At 45.6% G+C, this 18,134-nt stretch overlaps 1 protein-coding gene across 1 annotated transcript; it reads right to left on the bottom strand.

The window, feature by feature from the left end:
* Window positions 1-898: 898 nt before the first annotated feature.
* On the bottom strand, window positions 899-16,562 carry LOC136544510 (uncharacterized). Its single transcript, XM_066536649.1, has 3 exons — window positions 16,331-16,562; window positions 16,046-16,209; window positions 899-1,583 (listed from the first exon to the last, which is right to left on the bottom strand). Exons 2-3 carry the CDS (start codon window positions 16,189-16,191, stop codon window positions 899-901), a joined length of 831 nt encoding a protein of 276 aa, XP_066392746.1. The 5' UTR covers window positions 16,192-16,209; window positions 16,331-16,562.
* Window positions 16,563-18,134: the final 1,572 nt, after the last annotated feature.

Below are 18,134 nucleotides of genomic sequence, written 5' to 3'. Positions count from 1 at the left end.
GGTACTCAGAGTAACATAGCCTAAGGTACCGTTTAGTTCACTTCCATTTTACAAAAATTTTCAAGATTTTTCGTCACATTGAATCTTTGGACGCCCATGCATGAAGCATTAAATATAAATAAAAAATAAAACTAATTACACAGTTTAGACGAAATTCACGAGACGAATCTTTTAAGCCTAATTAGATTATGATTGGACACTAATTCTCAAATAACAACGAAAGTGCTATAGTACCATTTCGCCAAAAATTTCACCAACTAAACAAGCCCTAAGAAAATATCCCATCCCAAAGCCTGCTTTAGGCCAGGCCCCAAAAATTCCACAATTTCATAAGGAAACAAAGTCAAACAACAATTGCCACTTGTCAGATCATAGACAATACTTCATCACCGGATGTTGATCTGAAAGGCAAACAAAATTCCAAAGTATGCAGATAAAATGTTTAACCATCATAGGCACTATAAATTTGAGATAGCTTGGTTCTACAAATCATTTCGATTGATTAACACTAAGATAAAGTAGATACATATCGCTCATATGAACATCCCATAACATGGCACCGGTTTACTCATTAGCAGGGAAGAACCAAGTCAGAAACTGGCGTTTGCGCTGTACCTCTGCCATCACAGCCTCTGGCAGCAATGGTGTGCTTTCTCCATTTCTCATGTTGTAGACGCCAGAGTCAGCAAGAGGATCCACACACGGACCAAAAAACTCACTACATGGATTGTCAAGATCCTAATGCATGAAGTAGACACAATCCTCTTGAACTCCACCTGAAAATTGGCTAGCAAGAACTGACTTGGAGCACTGTGAACCAAGAAAGATTGCGTGCCCACCCAGGGTCTCCACCTTGGTCCACTGGCTAGGAAGAGTGGCAAGGACTGCCTCGAAGACCTCAATTCGCAGTCCGCACAGTCCTGTCATGGTCTCCAAGACTAGCATTTGGTGGAATGCGCATCCACCTCCTCAGCATCAACAGCTTACCATCGCATGCTGCTAGGTATTGCACGACCAAGTATTCAGGCTGCTTGGGGTCATCGGCTATGCACTGATGAAAGCCTGATGATGATTGTAGTTTGCTGAGGTGGTCAGCATCAAGCTCAATGGCATGAAGCCCTTCAGTGCCAGTGAGAGCGTACAGCTTCCCATGAAAGAAGGCTATGTCATGGATCCTTGGAGGGTCTGGACAAATGGTGATGCTGATAGCATTGTCCTGCTTGCAAGCAGAGGCAGCAATGCTGTTTCCATCCGAGATCAGTACAGCGATGAGGGGATCTGTCGTCGAATCAAGGGGCGACGACTGTACCGCCTTAACATACGCCCTCTGAATGTATGATTCTGTGTAGAATGGAGAGTCGCTGATTGCTCTGCTCACGGCGGGGCCCAACTTGGGGAGAGGGAGCCTCAGACCAGAGAGCGGGTTCATCAGAGAGCAGCCGCCGTCGTGGTGCACGAGGAAAGCCAAGTTGTCGACGGCAAGGTAGCCGAAGTCGACGCCTTCTTCACGGAGGATGGGGGCGCCGGCGAGGTCGACAATGGTGCCGTCGCGGAAGGCGAGCCACGGGAGCGGAGGGGGCAGCCTCTTGTTAGCAACCCTACTTGCAATCAGAGTACATGACCTCGAGGGTAAGGGAGGTCAGAGCAGAGAATGAAGGGAAACAGGGTATAGAAGAAGAGATTGAGGAGGAAGATGAACAGTAGCCTAGGAGACGAATATGTTGTTCTGATTACTTGTTCGATGCTCTTCCTCTTGCCATCCTGGCCCTTTGTACTGGCATGGCTTTGCCTTTGCTTCTGTCTGACAGCCCGGCCTCACATGACAGTCCATCCTACATATATCCCTTCTTAAAATTTGGCTTGCCCCCAAGCCGATGGAGAAATTCGGAATCATCGGGATCCCAAGGAAACTGCAGAAACTCTTCTTCTGCATATGTCAATGTTTTGAAAAACGTCATTAAACGTCATTTAATCACGTTTAAACGCTGAACGTTGGCCCAGCGTTGCGTTTAGGGGGTAAACGGTGAATTAAGCGTTGTGCGTGATTAGGCGCTCGTTTAATCGCGTGGCAGAGATTAATCGCGCGTAATCGATCAAAAAACGCGTCTAGACGGTGGAAAATATGACAGAACCGCCCAATTTATACAAGATCAAGTACAGTTGTCCCCGCTAACACGTTGACACACCCATACTTTCACTCATATAAACCCGGTAGTCCGCCGAGTGTCCCGAAAGACCTCGGTAAATCAACATCACAACCAAGATCGCGTGATTAAGCAAATACACATCACATACATCGGGTTACAGCGGAAATAATATTACAAAGGGGTTAAAAATAATAGTACAAGTTTAGGTTTCAAAACCGCTTAGTAAAAACAACGTAGCTTTCAAATGATTACATTAATATAAGTTCCAATATATTGCTAGCATAGTGACATCATCCGACAAAAGCATATAGACGAGAAATAAGTATAGAATCACCGAGTCCACCGGTGGTTAGCCACCATCATCAACAGGTCGAGAACATCTCCTGCAACAAGGTGAGATAAACCCTGAGTACTCGAATGTACTCAGCCAGACTTACCCGTCTTAAACCAAAATAAAGCGACACCAAGAATTATGCATGACTTTTTTTAGTGGGCTAGCTGACTTATTTGCGAAAAGCATAAGCTATCATGAAGAAACAATTTTAAGTACTTTGCATCATCTTTATTATGACCTATCCATCTAGGTAAGCACCTGTACTATAGCAATCACTTGATTAACCAATAACATCCAATTACCAATTTAGATTTAGCATATCCCATACCATCCAGATAACCATTATTGTTCTATAATAATTACTACGATGCCGTAACTCGAGTCAAGTGCTCACTATCTAGGAGCGATGGTGATTCGAATCGATTCCTAACCAGCTGGTGATTTATTCCTTACACAAACCTCACTCACCCGCTAAAGTGAGATATTGATCACCGAGTCAACTATCTAGGAATCTCGAGTTTGCCAGGAACCACATGTACCCGGGGGCCGACCGATTGCACTTTGGTCTTATCATCTCGCCCTCGTGTCCTACCACACCTGCTCCGGCACAGTGCGCTGCAGGCAATCTACTCGGCCCGAATAATCTCCTAGCTTCGCGGTCGGAAGGTACTTTATCCGACCAGCTAAATGTAAGGCATGCGTTGAACATGACTCGAGGCCCAACAACGGACGGTCCTTAATCGATATAGACGGAAACTAACAACACCCCAGAACCCTATCTAGTTGCCTCCAACTTTTCCGTCCAGTCTCCAATTATCCATCACACATAGTTAATTTCAGCATATCATTCTTTCCATAGCTAAATTCTTCCAGTAACCACCTATAATGTAGGTGACCGGATATCACCGATCGCTACCGGTCTAAGCAAGGCTAAGCAGTTATTCGATCCTGACCTAACCAGGTAAAAGGTAATAAGGTAGGCAAGGATAGTAATAAATGCATCAACGGTTTCAATCAACTCCTACAACTTAATGCAACAATATATAAACTCATATATATAGAAAGAATTGCTTTTATAAATTAGGAGACTTATAATGCTCCGGGGCTTGTCTGGGATCCATCACAAGTCAGTTCAGTTAGCTTGCACCGTCCTGGTGACATCACAGGTCCTAATACTTGCTTAGTCCTTCCATCTTCGACATAGATCCTCCATACACCGTCTTTGGGTTCGGCTCCAACATCACGTCCTTCACGTGGTTCATCTAGCGTACCTAGATGAGATGTAATATGTAAGTGCATAAATATGAAGAATAGTACCATGAGACACATCATAAAATAACAAGTAAGACAAGCATAGTTTACACTAACACACTTAAGTACTTTGCGATGCTTAACTTAAACATCACACAATCTATCATGCTAAGATGGCAAAGAAGACAACAACACCAAGCATGACACAAGTTTCCTAAGATCTCAAGTGCTCTAACTCAGTCATCATTCAAGGCATACGTCACACTTAACAATATACAAGCAAGCACTATAATTGGAATCTACCAATTTCTGGACATGCAAACAGCAGCTACAAGATTTAGCTATAACTAGAGTTACACAAATCCAAATGACTTTCAAGAAGACATTATGGAAAGCTTATGAAATTTTATACAATTCATCTTTAATCATCTTAGCATGATTCTCAAGTTAACTAAGTCAAATATATCCATTTATAGAAACTGGTCCACAATTGACAGAAAGCAGTCATTTCTGAAACCCAACTTTAAACAGCTGTAACTCTTAAACTACTTGGACAACTGACACCAAATTTTAATAGAAGCTTGATACATGAATTATCTATAACTTTTATATAAACAAGTTTCACAACAAAGCACATTATCATGAAGAACTTTGCTAAGTTCCCAAATCTGTCCATAAACCACATCGGCAAGAAAATAATTATTAACTTATGTTGCAAATACATAATTAGGCAAAACCAACTTTACCAACATGTCACACATGACTAAAGAACACCAGAAAACCTAGTGTCCATGACCAAATAAATTCTTTTAATGCATTTCTTAATTTATTTTAGATAATAAGGTGACTTAATGAACATATACCAAAAGTATACAATTAATTCTACAAAAATTACAGTGGCTCACATATCCTATCAATAATCTACTGTACAAATTTCACTCCATTTGTATATGTATAGCAACCTCTATGAAAAAGACAAGTTGCTAAAGCAAGAAATCATGTGAGAGCGAGATAAACCAATAACACACTCATACTTCATCCAATACTCATGAAATTTTTACCACACATCAACCATCATATGAGTAGCATGCCACAAAATTTTCACTTCATTTGGAGCCCTAGATCTACAGTTATGAAAAAGACAAATACCACTAGCATTACAAACCTAGCTGCATAAATGTATTTTTACCGCTAAAACTTTAAAGAAAAACATGTAATATTATAGATCTAGTGCATAGAGAATTTCACAAGGATTCCAAAAAGTCCACATTTACTATTTTACGAATTTTCTACGATTTACTATGAATTTCCAAAGTTCCTACAAAATAATTACAAACCAGTCCTTACGGCACTATTCACATGAGTCACTGACTTCGCAGTTAGGCCCCTTTACTTTGTCGAATTCAAGCATGGGGTCCCTGACATAGATTGCACATGGAGGTCGTCGGGGTCTCGCTGCTCCGGCCGGAGGAGGCCATGCCTTCGGCGGCTGAGGGGCGGGGGAGCACCAGGGGGCCCTTGCGCACCCGCGGGGCTACCCGGCTTAGCCCAAGGTGGCCCACAGTGGCTCGACCGCGGCGTCTAGGCGGCAGCGGCAATGGCCTGGCTTCGACGACGGCTAACCCTAGTCCGAGGCACGGCAACAAGAGGGGCACAGGGTGCGGAGCAGGTGGCCGCGGCAATGCGCATGGCGTCTGGAGGTGAGAAGCTCGGGTGGGAGTGGGCTCTGCTGGCGGCCATGGCTGCAGCCGGCCGTGGCGGCCGACGCCGGCGCGAGCGGCAGAGCGAGGAGGAGACAACAAGAAGGAGGAGGAGAATGGAGAGGAGGGAGGCGAGGGCCGCTCGGGCGCGCAGTTATGGAGGAGCAGGGCACTCGGCAGCGCATGGCACAGAGCTTGGACGTGCGTCAGCCATGGCGGGGCGCGCTCCGGTGCATGTCTGCAACGACGCCATTTCGTCGAACACGTGGCGCACGTCGCGGTGTTCGACTTGGAGGCCATGATAGGGATGCTTGCGTGCTAAACTGGACTATGGTCCTTGAATAAAAATTGTTCCACTTCTGACGATCTACAAACTTTATTAAGGGATCATAGCCATTGGGGCAATAGATTAGCGGTTAATGACACTCCAAGATGGCAGTGTTAGTGCATTAACGGCGATTAACAACCTCCAGAAATTGATGGGCAAAATGAAGTCAACTGAGTGTCATCTTCATACATGCTCTTCTCCATCATGTATACTCCAACTTTTATTTTGGGACCTGCTCACTTTGCTTAACAAAATCACGAGAACGCAAGATGCCAATGGCGACGACGAAAAATTCTAAGTCTGAAAACAGCCGCTGATTCAATTTTCGAGCCTCTGTTTGACCTAGTTCCAAGTTGATCTGGCTCTTGTTTCAAAAACAAAGTTTGTTCTACTCTACCCAATCTTCAACTTTTATTTAAGGTGCAACTCCATGCAAGCACTGTAAGTGGTTGGTCAACATAGGTCAAAGTATCGTCACTATAAAGCTTAAATTAGAGTTATTGACCGATTGAGGCATTTTCTTGACTTCTCCTCAACATGAACCTTTCATGACTTTTGTTGTAGAGTTCATCTAGAGTCATTTAGGCAAGGTTGCAAGGTTTGATTGATGACCTACATTTCCATTCACTTAATAGTGCAATTCAGGCACTTAGTAAAATCATTCCAATAAGGATATAACTTATCATTTCATGTGACTTTTTTATTCCAAACTTTATGAAACTTTTCCAATGATCCATATAGATGGGTATTGATATGAGACACATGAAGATATTCCAATAACACCAGCCAAGCATATATCTTGAAACGGGCCTATATGTAAAGCAAGGGTGCAATATCCGAGTTTAGGTTTGGGCTTATTTCCATAGGTTTGACCTTGACATCTCCAACACCACTTAACATGTCATGGTTGAGCTTAAACTCGTTGCTTAACTAGTGACAAACACCTGGGGTGTTATAGAAAACGCGTTGCTCGCGAGCGGGGATGCGTCCGGCACGCGAGCGGGAAGAGGGAGAGAATCGCGCGCGCGGGAAATAAGCGCGGGAGGGCACGGGAAACACCAGGCAGGTCCGACACGGGAGCACAAATCGGCCGCAGAAATGAAGTCGGGATTTGTCGCACTCCAGTTCCGCCTCTGCCTACCTCCCACCGCCTACCTCCCTCCTCCCACCTGGTCCCTCCTTGTCGTCGTTGGTAGGGCCGTAGGGGTCGTTGCTTGGGCTCCCCTTCTCCTTCACGGGCGTAGAGGCCGCAGGCGCAAGGGCCGTCGGCAATAGAGGCCGGTCCAGGCACAGCCCCTCGACTGCAATAGAGGGCAGGCCACCGGCGTAGGACAGGAGTCGACAACAGCAACACAGAGGCCGGTGCAGCCCCTCACTCATTCTCTCCAGGTGCTCCCTCGGTCTCACCCAAATCCCCATCTTCCCATTCTCTGTTCTTTTGATTTTTGTATGTCAATCACTGAAATTGATCTGTTAGTCTTGGTCCTTATTATGCTACTCTTGTTCCTGTTAAGATTGAATGTGTACTACTCCTTAGTCCTTGATGTGTTGATCTGTTACTCTTGGTCCTTATTATTCTACCCTTGTTCTTGGATTGGGATTAGGATGTCAGCTTCCAAAGCAGCAGCAGCTGCTGCTAGTGCTGCAGCAGCGGCTCCAGAAGCTGCCGATATTGCCAACCACCTAAAGAGGAAATCATCTGATATAGGCTAGGAGTGGGGGCGTCTCTATGATCCCAATGACAAGAACAAAGTCAAGTGTCTTCTTTGTGGCCATGAGAGTGTAGGAATTAATCGCCTTAAGCAGCATCTTGCTCATAGGGGCACTTCTATTGCAAAGTGCCAAAAAGTTCCTGATGATGTTAAGCAAAAGTGCATTCAGAATCTTGATGAAATAGCAAATAAGAAGAAAGGGAAGCAACAACATGATAAAGAGTTTAGGGAGAATGTGCAACTTGCAACAGGTGAAGAGGAAGTGATAGAAGTTGAGTCACTTGCTAGAAGCTCAAGTACACCTCACAAGCTAGGACCCATGGACAGATTTACTCATCCCATTGATCCCAAGTTAAGCAGTGCTGAAGCTAAGAGGCAACAGAACATAAATGAAGCACTTTGGAAAGAAAGAACTCACCAAGTGCAGCAATATGTTGCTAAATGGGTATATACACATGGTATGTTCTGTACTTAAGTAATTTACCATTCCTTATTGCTGCAGCCTTCTTATTTATTCAAATCCATGCATTATTAGCTGCTGCAATTATAATTTTCTGCACCATTCTATTTTGCAGCTATTCCATTTAATGCTTGTGATAATGATGAGTTCAAAGAAATGGTTGAAGCTATTGGTCAATTTGGTCCTAGTTTCCAACCTCCAACTCAGCATGATTATCGAGGTAGATTGTTGGATGAGGAGTATGCAAGAACGAAGAGCTTGCTATAAGACCATGAAGATGAGAAGGTTAAGAATGGCTGCTCCATCATGATAGATGCATGGACAGATATGAAGAGAAGAAGTATTATGAACCTATGCACAAATACTAGTGAGGGCACAACATTTATCAAGTCTGTGGAGATGTCAGATGTGTCACACACTAGTGAAGTTATCTATGAGCTCATTGACAAGGCAATTGAGGACGTAGGTGCTGAAAATGTAGTGCAAGTTGTGATAGATAATGCCTCTAACAACATGGGAGCAAAGGCATTGCTGCACCTCAAGAGGCCAAACATATTTTGGACTTCTTGTGCAACTCATACCATCAATCTGATGCTGCAAGGTATTGGCAACCTTGCAAAATTCAAGAAGACAATTGATCTAGCAAAATCATTCACTATCTTTGTCTATGGTCACCACTGGACCCTGGCATGTTTGAGGTCCTTCACCTTGAAGAGAGAAATCATAAGGCCAAGGGTAACCATATTTGCTATAGCCTATCTTACACTACAAAGTATGATGGAAAAGAAGGATTGTCTAAGGAAGATGGTGGTTGACTCAAAGTGGTATGACTTACCTGAAGCGAAGACCAAAAAGGGCAAGGATGCTATAGCCACAGTGTTGAACATACAATTTTAGAGAAATGTGGCCCTTTGTTTGAAGGTCTTTGAGCTCTTGGTGAAAGTTCTACGTTTGGTTGATGGGGATGTGAAGCCATCTATGGGTTTTGTGTATGGAGAACTTCTTAAGGCAAAGAAAGAGATCAAGGAGGCATTTGGAAATGTGGAAAGGAACTACAAAGAAGAGATGGCTATTGTTGACAAGAAGAAGAAAGATAGGCTTGATTCTCCATTACATGTGGCTGCATATATGCTGAATCCTTACTACAGTTACAGCAATCCAGCAATCTTCAATGATTCAACAGTAGTGGAAAAATTCATAGAGTGTGTGGAGACCTTTTACTGTATAGATGATGACAAGGGATATAGAGCTGTTAATGTGGACTTGAAACAGTTCCATAAGAGACTAGGAAACTTCTCAAAGAAGCTGGCAAGGAGCTGCGAACGCTTCGAGTTCAACCCGGGTAAGCTTTTGCATCATTTCTGTCCAAATTTGTACTACAATTAATTCTATACAAAATTTTCTGTAATCAAAATAGCACATGTTTGAGACATTTGACTTCATTTTTTAGCATCTTGGTGGAGGCTTTATGGAGGTGGAGCACCAGATTTGCAATATATGGCTATTAGAATCCTCTCACTGACTTCTAGCTCATCTGGATGTGAAAGGAATTGGAGCATATTTGAACATGTTAGTTTGTAGTCTCCACTAGTTGCTCTCTATTCTCAATTTAATGTACATGTGCTGATGTTGAAATTGTATTTTATAATGTACAGCATCATACAAAGAGAAGAAATGGGCTGACAACAGAGCGCCTCAACTCTCTGGTATTCATCCAATTCAATAATAAATTGATGTCCAAGAAGGAGAAGATTAAAAGAAAGAGTAACTATGAAGTGCTCCTAAGTAGTGAAGCTTCTGAAGCTTAAGGATTTTTCTATGAGGGAGGGGATGATCATGCATTGGTTGTCTTTAGGGATGAGGAAGATGAGCTAGAACAAATGCCAGAGACAGGGATACCATGGAGTGTCCTTGGAGATGCAATGGGAACTAATGAACAGCTTCAACCTCGAAGGAGTGCAAGAGTGGCTAGAGAGGTGGATGAAGAAGAGTGGGAATCTGATCCTGAAGATCCTGACTATCAAGATGATGACATTGCCTATGAGGATGATGAGGATGAAGAAGCAATTCTAAATTGCAATGCATTTGTGGAGTGAGGACTAAGGAGATTGCATGATGGCAGCAGCAGCAGCAGTAGGCTGCCAAGTTATCTAAATATTAATATCTACTTATCTAGTTATCTTTAATTTGTGTGTGGACCATAAGACCATTATTGTATGTTGTACTGTTGAAAGGTCCTTGTTTGATTTTGGTAATTGAGTGACAACTTAGGTGGACTAATTATGTTTATGTGAGATACACAGGTGATTAGTCCACAGGTACATGTGTGTGAGCAACATATGCCATGAAGGTAAAAATGGCTTGGAGATGTTGCAAAGCTCACACATGTGATGATGAAGGAGCTTAAATGCACATGAGACATGACATTGAGTCATGTGATCAAGGTGAAGAAGATCAAGACAAGACTTGGCTTGATGGACCGGTTGCAAGCGTGAAGGGCAAGTCGAAGGCTTTGGAGTGATGGACCGCGTGGCGGTGAAGCTTGAGCAAGACTTGACGCCGATGGACGATGGCAATGGCGAAGAGCAAGTAGAGTCAAGATCGATGAACCAATATGATCATGTGATGATATGAAGTGGATCATATCATTATTGATCGTGTTGGTGCATGTGTTGCATCGACATTGAAGGAGATGGAATGGAATGCGCAAGGCAAAGGTATAACCTAGGGCATTTCATTTCACCGGTCATAGGTATGTAGAGAAGTTTATGACCGGGTTTAGGATAGATGGCCGTACTATCAAGAGGAGCAAACTTGTTTGCATATCGATCATCTAGTGCCACTCGAGTGATCTAACTTTGCATTGTCGCTAGGATCGAGTGGCGTGGCAAGTTGAGTGGCTAACATCCTTTGGGAAATGATTACGAAAATGCTAACACACATACACATGGTGGTGTTGGCACATTTACAAAGGAGGTGGTGTTTGTAGGGGTGAGATGGGTTTGGGTCCCTCTCTCCCTCCCGCCGAGCAAGCTCGACGGGATTCGACGCTTTCGGGAAAATAGAATGCCTATTTTCTATTGCGCCGGATGCAAATTCTGGTGGTTAGCACATTGGTGCAAGGGTGAAGAAGTTAGAAGTGAAAACGAGTTGGTCGTGAAGATGCCGGCGTCGATCAACTGACCGGACGCTGGATCTGAATGCACCGGACGCTGGAAGGTTGCGTCCGGTCAGGCTGACGTACGGTGACGCAGTAACTGGAGTGTGACCGGACGCTGGCTGCGTCCGATCGCGTTCGACCGGACGCATCCGGTCATGCTCGGGAGCTTACTGGAAACGACCGGACGCTGGGGGTTCAGCGTCCGGTCAGTTGAGTGCTGCTACGTCCGGTTAGGTCAAATGACCGTTGGAATCAAGACACGTGGTCGTCTACGAGCGACCGAACGCTGAGGTCCAGCGTCCGGTCAACTCGACCGGAGCGTCCGGTCAGCCCGACCGTTGCCCAGTGAAGGGGTAACGGCTAGTTTAGCCCTTGGGGCTATAAATAGAAGTGGCCTTCGGCCATGGCTGGAGTGGAGCACCTTGGGGGACTTTGTGTCCATGCTTGAGAGTGCTTAGGAGCCCTCCATCACACATATACTTGATAGTGATCATTCAATTGTGTGAGTGAGCGATTCTAGTGCGATTGCATCGTGAGGTTGCATCGAGTGGCACTAGGTGATCGAGTTGCAAGCCGGTGGTGCTTGTTACTCTTGGAGGTTGCCACCTCCTAGACGGCTTGGTGGTGGTCTCCGTCGAAGCGCGCAAGAAGCTTGTGCGGCGCTCCGGAGAAGTGCTTGTGAGGGGCATTGTGCTCGCCCCGCGGGAGCCACGAAGAGCAACTCTAGTAAAGCGTGTCATTGAGCTACCCTCACTCAAAGGGTAGGTTCTTGCGGCGCCCGACATGCGGGGTTAGCGGGTGATGCTAATTAGCCGCCGAACCACCAAGTGAGCGATCGACACAACGGGGACTAGCATGTTGGCAAACACGTGAACCTCGGGAGAAAAATCATCGTGTCAACCTTGTTCTTCCTGTTGGTTTGCATCCCCATTACACAAGCTTGCAATTACTTTTTTTTACATATTAAGCTTGTGTAGTTGCTCTTGTAATTAGATAGCTTGTGTAACTTGCTAATTACCTTCTTGCTTGTGTAGCATAGAAGTAGCTCCCTTGCGTGGCTAATTTGATTTTAGTAACCTTGTTAGTCACATTGCTTAGCTTGTGTAGCTAAGTATTTGTGCTCTCTAATTAGGCATTGGTTGCCTTGTTATTGAGCATTGCTAGTGAGCTTAGTTAGCTTTGTGCTTTTGCTTACTAGCATGTGTAGGAGCTCCCTTGTCGCTTAAAGTACTAGTGGCATAGGTTTGTGTAACCTTGCTCCTAGAATTGTTTAGGAGAGCTCTAGCTAGTCCGGCACCTTTATTGCATAATTGTTATCTTTGCAAGGTGCTAGTGAACACATATAGTGGGGTATAGTCTTGGCTAGACCGATAGTTTTAATTCCGCACTTGTATCGGTTAGCCGACGCGATTAAGTTTTAGAAAAGACTATTCACCCCCCCTCTAGTCGCCATCTCGACCCTTCAACTGTACTGTATTGCCTACTACTATCTTTAATTTGTGAGCTGTGACTGTTGTGTGTATATTTTCTTGTGATATTTTGCTTTGTGCTGCTGCCTGCTGCCCTGTTGTTTGGAAGCTTGGATGTACATGGAGTCATGTATAATATTGACTAGAATTGATGCCTTGTGCTGCTGCCATGTTCTTGTGCTGCTGCCCTGTTGTTTGCTAGATCAATTTTGCCTTGTGCTGCTACCCTCATAGATGAGTTTCTATTCTTTATCTATTATTTGAATTTTCTATTTCTAGATTATTAAATTGTCTCTCTTTGATTGTTAGCTGTTGTTCAATGCAAGAAACCAAGGAGGAAAGGAACTCATGTCGAAAACAAATGTGCAGCAAGAGGTATGATAACTGTTATTACTTCAAGTTGTGTTATTAGTACTGACTTTGCTCTCAGTATCACAAAAATTATAAAAAAACAAAAACGTTTAATCACGTTTAATCTCGTTTAAACTTCCTAAACTCTAAACTTTAGGCTAGCGCACGCCCAACGCACAATGTTTTTCAAAACATTGGAATATGTTGAGCTGAAGCAATCAACATTGCACTGCACTTCCTTGTTGGTAGTCAAGAAGCCCATATCTAGCAATATAAATTCATAGCAGAAGACCTTGCACTTGATACATGGTGTTGCAACTGGAAAGTTCTGTCCGGTCACTTCAAGCAAGAAACACCGACAATTACCACCACACTTCCGCTATACTCGTTGTTGAATCAATGCACAGCCAGCCATACTCACTGATAGCAAGAGCTGCAAACCACCAGGATCCCATGGCACTAATCTGAACAAAGTCAACTTGAGCAAGGAAAATGGAGATCCAGCGTTCCCAAGCCCAAATCAGAATCTCTGGGAAACTAATCAAGTGGTTACTCGATGCCTCCATAGTGAAAATGTGTAGTAACACCATAACAGTAGTTCCCATCATCTTTTCTATCTCAAAACCAAACTAAAACTCCTCATGAGCAAGAGAATTAATTGCCAATAGCAGCCACATGGTGCCAATTGGTGGTGCTTGTACAGTTGTGGTGAACTGATGCAATAACATAATGTTGCTATTGAATTTGTACATTGGAACCAATACTTCTAGCTTGAGATGATTACCACACTTCAGACTTACCAATATGGAATTAGGAGCAGAAGGAAGAAAGTGTACAGAAGCATACTTGATTAGTTGCATGGGTATAGAACGAAGCTCGAAAGTAAGCATATGCATGTTACTGTACCCCTCCAGATGTAGAACCACACCCGAACCAAGCAATTGGTGCTTCTTTTTAACTGGCCAAATAGAGCTCCACAGTAGGAAACATCTAGGGAACCTGCACCAATCTAATATGCCAACCAAAGTAACAGGGCCATCCAAAACCAGCATGTTTGCTGAATGTCCGAAGATTGACAGAAGGAGCACCATAGAGCTGATAGGTCTCATCTCTGCAAGTAGTGCCCAACAACTGATGCCAAACACATGAAATAGAGAGTGAGAATCATACTGTATGAGCCCACCACGCTTCAGCTGTACAGAATATGTTGGGATCACTAATGCAGGTAGCTGCCATTGTGGCTTCCAGAGAAAATGAAAACACAGCCAATGAGGAAGCCAAGCCACTACTGGAAAGAGACAAAGCATTGCTCCCATTCCAATACGGACGCCTTGTCGAGATGGAAGAGGCCATGGTGGTTTCCAACAAACAGTCTGACTCATGGAACAGCAGTTGCCCAAGGTGAAAGATGGCCAGGGAAGTGGACGTACATCAGCACTGCCACACCCAAACTCATCTTGCACATGTGTTGGTGGGCATGGTTGGTGTTGATTGACTCCCAGTGACATACGACTCGGCAGCTCGAAGCCAATGCAGATGTTGTAGAAGATGTCTGCATGCAGTGACAATTCCTCAAACACCTGATGTGCACCCAAGCTGGCATGCTCCAGAGATATCGAACTCAACATGGCAGGGCTTGGGGTTGAGGCACCTAGAAGTGTAGATGTCGTAGATGATGTTGGAGTAGCTTCAGCAACGTGTGTCAACCAAGTCATCCCATGGGACCCTTTCGTGGCCATGGCTGGTGGGAGCCACCGAGGACGTCGTCGAGGTCACCAGCCGTGCTCCAACGGAGCATCTCCTCTTCCTAGAGCGCGCCGATGGGGACGTCGGTGAAGCTGCTGTCGTCGGCCGAGTAAATCGTCGAACATGTGGCCTGCGCTGACCTCGCAGTCATCACCCAAGCCAGCAGCCCACCACCTGTAACCCCCACAGCATCAGGGCAGAGCGTGGCAGCCGCGGGGGTGCCTGGCCATCAGGACCGACAGCTCGGTCGAGCGGCACGTCGAAGTGGGTGACGCCAGACTCTAGGTCATCGTCGAGGGAGCCATCGTAGCCACCGAGTGGGGTGGCACGGAGCACACACATGACGGGGCCGAGGCAGACGCAGTGGAGAAGGCCAGGGTCATCGGGCGTGAAGTCATCGTGGAGCCGCTGTATGTTCACGCCGACAAAGACGCGGCCGCTGGCACCCATCCCCTTGGCGCGGATGATGGGGCGCCGCTCCTGCTTGGTGTATGCGACAAGGAAGAAGGGTTGCGCCTCCATCTGCACCAGCGACATGGATGGGGAGGCGCAGAGAGGCCTCCGGTGGTGGGAAAGCACCGCCGTGCGCGCAGCATCCTTGATGGGGAGGCGAGAGACGATGTCGTGGAGGAGCACATCTAGAAGGAGGCTGAGGCGATCGAGGTCGACGATGTCGTCGAGCGCGGTGGCTAGGCGGTGAGGACTCTCCGGGGCATCGAGCATGGCTTGGACCGCCACGGGGCCGAGGTTGTGCTCGTCGGTGGAGGCAGAGTCAAGCATGGGAGCGGACTCGTGGACAACGTCGAGTAATGCGACGGGGACGTTGGAGGTGAGGCCGCCCTCAACGTGGATCTAGTCAGAGGCGATGGAGTCGTCGTGGTACGGGGTGGATAGCTGAACCGTCGGCGGCGACGGCGTGGTAGCGATGGCGGTGGAGGCTGGCTCGTTGAAGGACTGGCGGAGGCCACCGAACCAAGACTCCAACTCCTTGCGCATCGCGCGAATCTCGGCCAGGAGCAACTGGTAGTCGAGAGAACCCATGGAGTAGTGGTGGTGGATTTCGTGGTGCTGCAGGATTTGGCCCTGAGTACCAATTTATTAGCAACCCTACTGGATTGGCTAATAGATAACTTGATGAGTGCAATCAGAGTGCAGGACCTCGAGGGTAAGGGAGGTCAGAGCAGAGAATGAAGGGGAACAGGGTACAGAAGAAGAGACTAAGGAGGAAGATGAACAGTAGCCTAGGAGAGGAATGTGTTGTTCTGATTGCTTGTTCGATGCCCTTCCTCTTGCCATCCTGGCCCTTTGTACTGGCTTGGCCTTGTCTTTGCTTCTGTCTGACAGCCCGGCCCCACGTGGCAGTCCATCCTACACATATCCCTGACACCTCTCCGCGGCGGCGCCGGTACGCCAGGGCCAGCAGACGGCGCAGAAGCGGACGCGGTCGGCGAGGGACGGCAGGCGGTGGAGCACCTGGCCCAGGAGATCTGGCGGGAGCTCCTCCCACGATGACGGCATCCCCGCGGCCGCCATCTTCGCAGCCTTCTCTCACTAGTCACAAACAACAAAATCCCTCCCAATTAGCAATTCAGCATCGAAGCAATCAAGTACTGTATGGCATATGCCACGATTGAAGCCACAAATTTCCAAACCTAGAACGGGAAGCACTCACCGCCCAAGGAGAAGCCTGGAGCGGTCGCGGGAAGCGGCGGCGATACCGTGAGCCGTCGCGTAGCGGTGCCCGTGGTGACCTAGGAAATGCCAATCCCCTATTCGTAGGCAGAACCAATTACGTGGGCCACGTGGGGTGTGTCCAGAGCCCACTGACCTTCATTGTCCATTACAATATAGAGACAATGGGTCACATGTGTACTGATCAAATCAAACTGGATGGATGTATCTTGCATTTCTTTAGAGCCTTTAAATGTGAATTCTCAAAAGCCTGATTCTAGTTTTTAAAAAGTTGGGTTTTTAGAGCAAGTTTATCTATATCTATCTATATATTCTATTTATATGTAATACTCTCGCCATTTTAAATTACTAGTGGATAAGCCCGTGTGGCACGCACATGAATAACAAAAAAAATCCTTATTAATAGTGAATATGGCAATAATTTTTTCAGAAGCCAATGCCTATATATATCATATATGTTGTTCAAGATCGACAACATTTATACTATATATAGGCAGGCCACAATTCATTATATATATATGATTTACTGTCCTCTACTTCTATATATAATTATTTGCTTCTACCAACAAGCATTCATCGCTTCTACCGATAATTACTTGCTTCCACCAACAAGCATTTATCGCTTCTACTGATAATTGTTTAGTGAAGGAGTTGTACCAAACACGTCCTTAGACCCATTTATATAGGTTGAGGACATGACTTTATAACTATAAAATTTTAGATAAAGAGAGACATATTCTTTATGATTTTACCCCTATGTTTTCAAACTGAAACAATAGTTTGTCCCTATTCCGTGAAGTCCTTTTAACATTAACTTTTACATGAGAAAACAAGTTTGTCCAGTGATTTTACCTCTGTTTTGTTAGTGCACTTTGTGACTTTACCCTGATTTCAATATCAAAGTTTGACAGATTTAGTAGAGATGTTGGCAATAAAATTAGATACAATTTTATGAATTCGATTTAGCACTATAAATCTCTGTAAAATTTGGACACCATTTGATATGTGCTCAGCGCCATTGAGCCTGTGTTCGAAATAGCATGTCGATCAAATAATCATTAAACGAAATGAAATATTGCAGAAGGAAACGGTACTGCGAAAATTCTGAAATTTGAATAGCAGTTTGCTTTCGTTTCCTTTCTGAACCTGAGTTCTTTGCGAACAAACATTGCACTTAAGCCTATCTACAGTGTGATTGCAGCTGCTTATAGTTGTAAATAAGATTCTCGTGCACGCGTATTCTTTCGTGCTGCTTGCGGTGCTACGAAGGCGGCGTGCAGAGGCCGGGCTCCGGATCGCTGGACGGGGGCACAGGCAGACACAGGCGAGAAGGGAGAATGGATGTGCTCACCGGCGGCGGTCAGCGCGTCCAAGTCGGTGCACATATCGGGAAGCAAGGGCGGCGCGGTAAACAAATCTTCTGGTGGCAGCGGTAATTTGATGGGCACACGGGCGCAGCTCTTGGGGTTTTCTCACTCCTGCGTCCTGCCCCGTCGTTGTAGTTGGCGTACTGTTTTGTACGTACTGCCGTAGCACAGGATAAAATAACTCCGGCTCCAACCATAATAAACCTAGGAAACGAAGAAGACGAAGGAGGCAAAACTCCGACGGCTCTACAACACTACTGCTGTAGTGTAGGAGTAGTGTGTAGAGGTAGAGCCCTCCAAACCGGCCCTAAACTTTGTGAAAATTCTACCCTATGATTGACATGGTCCCGCGGACCCGCAGGGCAGCGGCAATATTTCGGGAGTGCCGCTCAAACAAACACGTCCGACAGTGCCATC

The sequence above is a fragment of the Miscanthus floridulus genome, chromosome 3 (assembly GCF_019320115.1).
Source record: "Miscanthus floridulus cultivar M001 chromosome 3, ASM1932011v1, whole genome shotgun sequence".
Taxonomy (NCBI): Eukaryota; Viridiplantae; Streptophyta; class Magnoliopsida; order Poales; family Poaceae; genus Miscanthus; species Miscanthus floridulus.
This window is presented reverse-complemented; position numbering and strand designations above follow the sequence as displayed.

What these genes read in the sequence shown, in the direction of transcription:
- LOC136544510 (XM_066536649.1), bottom strand. Translation starts at nt 16,191, where the DNA reads ATGGCGGCCGCGGGGATGCCGTCATCGTGGGAGGAGCTCCCGCCAGAT. An exon ending in ACCGGCGCCGCCGCGGAGAG is followed by an intron (nt 1,584 to 16,045) that starts GTGTCAGGGATA and finishes TGCTAACAAGAG; the next exon opens with GCTGCCCCCTCCGCTCCCGT.